The sequence below is a fragment of the Macadamia integrifolia genome, chromosome 12 (assembly GCF_013358625.1).
Source record: "Macadamia integrifolia cultivar HAES 741 chromosome 12, SCU_Mint_v3, whole genome shotgun sequence".
NCBI lineage: Eukaryota > Viridiplantae > Streptophyta > Magnoliopsida > Proteales > Proteaceae > Macadamia > Macadamia integrifolia.
In genome coordinates this window covers 14,357,584-14,363,334 of record NC_056568.1, presented here as the reverse complement: position 1 = coordinate 14,363,334, position 5,751 = coordinate 14,357,584, and the positions used below count along the sequence as shown (strand labels likewise).

The 5,751-nt window shown below is 36.1% G+C and overlaps 1 protein-coding gene across 1 annotated transcript; it reads left to right on the top strand.

Annotated features, from left to right (window-relative positions):
- The first annotated feature begins 301 nt into the window (after positions 1 to 301).
- On the top strand, positions 302 to 1,084 carry LOC122057547 (30S ribosomal protein S31, chloroplastic). Its single transcript, XM_042619674.1, has 3 exons — positions 302 to 546; positions 633 to 697; positions 800 to 1,084. The coding sequence occupies exons 1-3, from the start codon at positions 396 to 398 to the stop codon at positions 926 to 928; spliced, it is 345 nt and encodes a 114-aa protein (XP_042475608.1). The 5' UTR covers positions 302 to 395; the 3' UTR covers positions 929 to 1,084.
- Positions 1,085 to 5,751: the final 4,667 nt, after the last annotated feature.

Here is a 5,751-nt window from a genome sequence, read left to right as displayed (position 1 = left end):
ATTTGTTTCTAGACAAAGTCGTTTTTAGAATTATAAATAGGCATAAATTTTGATTTATGTTTCTTGAAACGGGTGAAATGGAACAATTTTATCAAACATTTTTTAGATTGTTTCTCCATTTATGAGAATAAGAAAATACAAAAACGAAAGAAAACGGAATATTATCAGACGGTGCCTAATAGTCCATCTCCCTAATGTGGATTAATAAAAATAAAAAAGGACCAAGGAACGACGAAAGTTTCATATTCCCACCGGTCATGCTTGGGAAGACTGAACTCTAGAGGATGTAATGTGGATGTGGTACCTATATATAAGCGGTCACCGAGCAGAAGAGTGGAAAACTGCATGAACGGTTATCGGACCTTATCCCTTACCGAGGCGCATTCCTCTCAGTCATGGCATCACTGGTGCTGGGAGCTCATCCCATGGCCTCTCAATATCTCAACCTTTCTTCTCGGGTCTACTTTTCTCGAACAGAAGCTCTCAGTGTATCGCTCTCCCCTCCTATTAACGTTTCAGCTTCTCCTCAATCATCACACCACTTAGGTAAGGACGAGAACTCCGAAACATCTCTCTCTCAGGAATCTTAATTTTGATGATTCCTGAGCCGATTTACTCGTCTTCTTGTTCAGTGTACTGTGGTAGGGGTGACAAGAAGACTGCGAAGGGGAAGAGATTCAATCATTCCTATGGAAATGTAAGTTTGTAATTGCTGTTTCCAAGGCTATGAGGACATTTTTCTTAAGCTTATGTGTGCCTTCCCCTGATTAATTTCTGTTTTCTGATTCGGTTTTACCAGGCGAGGCCTCGGAACAAGAAGAAGGGAAGAGGTCCTCCTAGGGTTCCGATTCCTCCTTCACCGCCTAAGAAAGATCGTTTTGATGACGACGAGGTTGTTAAGATTGAGATTGATGAATCTCTGTTCTAGTTTGGGAGCCATCTGTTATCTCTCTGTTACTGGAAATACGCTTCTCTTGTGATTAACTCTGCTCCCATAAATTGTCAAATTACTATTGAAATCTTTTACAATATCGTGATTTTGTGATTTTGTGATTTATGCACATGCTATAGGAGTTTATCTCAATTGTATTCAAGTGGTGAAAATGCCTGAAGTAATATCTTTTAGTGCACTAACGTTTAAGACGAAACTAGAAAAGGTAAATAACTCCACTGGTGTCATGGTAGTAGATAGCTGGATTATATTCAAGGAAGCTGGAATTTGTTACAACCATCTTTGTTCTAGGGAATGTGAGCTGATAAAATTCCTTGGTTTTATTCACATTATGTTTGATAGATGCGCCTGCTTGCAATTTTAGCAACATGTCAATTCTTCCTATATTTCCTTTTTGAAATGTTGCCTTGTTTCCCTCCCTTTTGATTCTCCTTTACTGTTAAAGATGTATACATGTATTCATCTATTTATTGTCCTCCTATCGTACTGGAGGAATACATTTTCTGTCTCATATACAAAATATGCGGGCAATTGGTATTCGTTCTTGTGGTGTCACATTCCATTGTGCATCAACAGCTGTGCTTTTATCACCACCAAGAGGATCTTCACTCTTTTTTGAGAGCCTAATCAAGCCAATAAACTCAATCCTCAGCTTAGATTTTAGGGATCTCCTTGACCTTTGCTTAAAATCTGTTCTACCTTCCCTTAATAGCAGTTCTGTTCCTTTTGCTTACGCAATCCCCTTTTGACATCAGATGGGAGCATTTCTAACTGTCCCTCCTTGTGATCGAAACATTTGCTTGGTCAAGTATTCATAAAAATCTCATGTCTCTAGGTCATACCCAGCACACTCCAAAAAGTTCAAACTAATAGCTCCAATATTACCTTTGCAATTTATCATCCATTCAAAACATGACACATCTTCTTGCAAGTGGCATTTTCTTCCCAATGGTCTGTTTCCAGACTTGAGGGTCTGTTTAAACCTAGATTTGACGGGTCTTTGTTTCTCTGTATTGACTAAATCAAATTCTTATTGGTAACTGAGAAGCATCTGTTGATGTTGGTATGTTTTATTGAATAAGTCTGTGAAAGGATGTTGGCAGTGAGGGTCACCCAATATCCCATTTTGAGCCAGCTTCCCAATTCCTTCTCTTGCTTCATTCTGACTTTGTATGGGGTTAAAATCATCCTTTTGTTTCATTTTATTCTTCCAAGCACTATTTCCATGAAAAGTCTTCAGCTGGTCCCTCCTCTGTCTTCAGTCCTATTTCTCAAAGCATATGAATTTCCACTGTATGTTTCTTGTTCTCAAGTGCTAAATTGCCATGATCATTTTCTGAAAAGCACACTAAGCAAGCCCACTCCACTCAAGCCCTTGGGGCTACATATCCCTTTAGAAGTTAATGTCTCTTTGTCAATTTTAAGTATGAAGGAAAAGACTGTTGTTATAATAGTCTTTCTCTGCTTCCATTTGGCACTGTTCTTTCTCGTGCTTTTCTCTGTTTTATTTGTTTCCTAAAAAGTCAATTGTTATTCCCCAATAATCATTATATCTCTGGGACATATCTGTTGCTACGATTCGTAAAAATTGGTTCCTAGCTTATGTTCAATTTATGTTTACTTTTCCTGTTTAGATGGAGAAAATTTCTGAAAATAACATCATTTGTTTCTCCCTAATTATTTTTGTCCCACATCCCCCATATTTCTCTATGTCTTCATCTTGTTTGCATAAATATTTAGCTCTACAATATTTGCAGGTGGTGAGAAATCCAGTATACAATATGCCTAGTCGATTAATATACTATGCTTAGATTTCAAATTATGATAACCAGAAATGTAATAAGTCATAAATAAAATGAGTAAAATGTCTTTAGGTGATAAATTTGGTTCTTTTTGCCATTTTGCCATTTTGCCATTTTGCATGGGCTACAGGCTGAAACTTGCTCAATGGAAACAAGGGAGCAAAACTTGTTCAATGGAAATAAGGGAACAATCTGAGGAATATGTGAACACTTTTGGGCTGGCGTTTCAGCAACCATGTATAAGAATCTTTTCGGACTGTTACTCTGGTGCTTCTTACAACAATGAACCCAGCTTTTTATGTGCGTAAAGAAAAGAAAAAAGCGTAAAGATGCAAAAAAGGCTTTAAGAGCTTCTATTCTGTTTGTTATTTATTTATTAATTTATTTTTTGGGTTGGGGGGGGGGGCTGTGTGGGATTGGAAATAAATTGATTCCTTAAAGTTCTTGGAAACTGTAGATTTTAGAACTTCAACAGTGACTAGTTAATCCATATTGCAGGTTTTTGAAACCTGCTTCTTTCTATTAGAAACTCTAATTGTGGAGAATGTATCCCATAGGAAGTTTCAAATCTGTATTAACTGAACATAACAAGTGAAATGTTAGTGTAACCTGGGTAAAAAATCTCAAAATACAATAGAATTGTAATTAGGTGATAGATGATGTATTTACAAATGCTTGGGTCTTGATTGCCAATGATAATATCTTATGCAAAATCAGTGATCATCATCTCTTCGTTTGTTTCCTCTGGAATACTATTTGTTAGTATCTAAAAAAAAATGACACACACACACACACACGCACACACACACACACACGCACGCACACACACACACACTCGTGTACTTATGTATGCATACAGATATTTTTGAAGACAGTACAAGGGAGAGAGATCCAGGATACTTTTTCACCCCAAATTATATGAGGCTCACACTTATTGACATGAGCCTTTGTAATTGAGCATCTGATGGTTCACTACTGGGTCTTTTCTTTTAGTTCCTCAAGGTATAAGCTTTTACATGTCTTTTGAAACCAATGCAATTCTGGAGGCGTAGAGAGTAGACTTTGACCTACTTTGACCAAATAGTCCTGATTAATGCACAAACTCTGATCCTGGTAATGGATTCTGTGATTCAACTCGATTTTTTCTTGAGGAATGATCTCATTCCACTAGTTTGGTTGTGCAAGTATTGTGCCCTAGAACCATCAGGAGTGTTCTTCAGCCTACACAGTTTCTTGAATGATTGTGTCGGAGTGTTCCTTACCCTACAGAGTTTCTTGAATGATTGTTGCCAAGGATGGTAACGACCATGTTTGAGTCATCGAAATTGCTCCATTCTTTACCCTTTGATTTTCAGTGGGAAAAACTTTAATTGCATCTCCTCTCAGACAAATTACTGAAGGCACCTGAGCATAAAAATTAAAGCTATGTATTGTAAAAGCAGGTGAGCATATGAGACTTGGGTTGCTTATAATGTCATGATATCTATTCTTATGTTCCTTAACTCTTAAATTTATAGTTAGAATATTTGTTTTGTTTGATTTTGTTTCTAATTGAGCAACTAGATTATTAAATTTGACTGCAAGTTTTTTCGTTTGTGCTAAACACTCTCTTTTGTAGTGTATAAATATAATTTTAGGAGCATAAACAGTTTACCCATGTATGTGTAGCAAACAGAATGAAGTCACCATCTAGTTGGTGACAGTGCTAAACTAGAGTCAGAAAAGAGAACATGAGATTAATGTGTGTCTTCACTTTGATTAGTATGTCCATTGGTCAAGATGATCAGAAAGCTGCCACTTCATGTGAAAATCCATTAGACACAAAAACATCTAGTCTAGATCTCAAATTGATTGTGCCGCAGTAGCTCCCAGAAAACCACGATACAGAAATTTCCCTAAATTGGGAAACCATGTTAGTCTTTACTTGAAGGGATCGTCTAAATGACACTACGCTAGGTGTATTTAGAACTAGCAACCTTCTTTTGATTCCTGCTTGTCTTATTTCAAAAATTCTTTAAGTCGGATTAAAAAGTTGTCAAAATAATTTAAAAGTGATTTGTCATTATATCATTATCAAAAGCTGTAATTTTCTTTGCACGTTTTTCAAATACACATGTGAAAGGACAATATTTATCTTCATTGAAAAAATATGTCATACTAAAAGAGTAAAAAGGTAAGATTACAAATTATTCGACACCTTAAGGGGTGTGAATAAGAAAATCTTTTACTTGAAAGAATAAGCATACTGTTTGCTACACAATTTTGTTCTTGGAGACAAATTTATGAAAGGAACATCTTGTAACCAATGTTGGTGAAAAAGAAAATGTAATCTCTTTTTTTTTTTTTTTGTAATAACTTTCTTCTTTCAATAAGAGAAAAGCATGTCATTTCACATGTGTATTTGAAAAGCGTGCAAAACATTAGTATTTCTTGAGAATGATATAATTGCAAATCACTTTTAAATTATTTTTACTCTTTTTTACCCCATCCCTCGGTTTAAAGAATTTTTGGGAGAAGGTTACAGCTTCTCCTTTGGCCACTGAGTAAGACAAGATGCACTTCATTTTTTAAATTACAGTATGTGCAGAACTAATGATTTGTCTTGACAACTTATTCAGTTTGGGTATGCACACCAATGTGGTCTCTTTTAAATTATTGTTGCAAAAGAGTGAGTGAGCCATGTGGTTTACCCTTAGGAGGCTGGCCAAAGTTCAATGCTAGTTCTTCTATTGAGGACCTTCTGTTCTTAGTCTTGAAAGGTTTCAAATGGACCCTTTTTACCAGAGTATGGATTGAAGAAGAGAAGAGGGGTAATTCTTAATCCTGATCCAATATGAACGAAAGACTTATTAGGGCATGTTTGGATACCTTGGTGGATAGATGACCTTCCAATTGACATAATTTCGGAGAAGAATGGAATACTTAATTGGAGAATTGGACATTGGGTTATATCATTTTTGTATGAAATTTTGTTTTGTGTGGATGCCAAAAACAGAA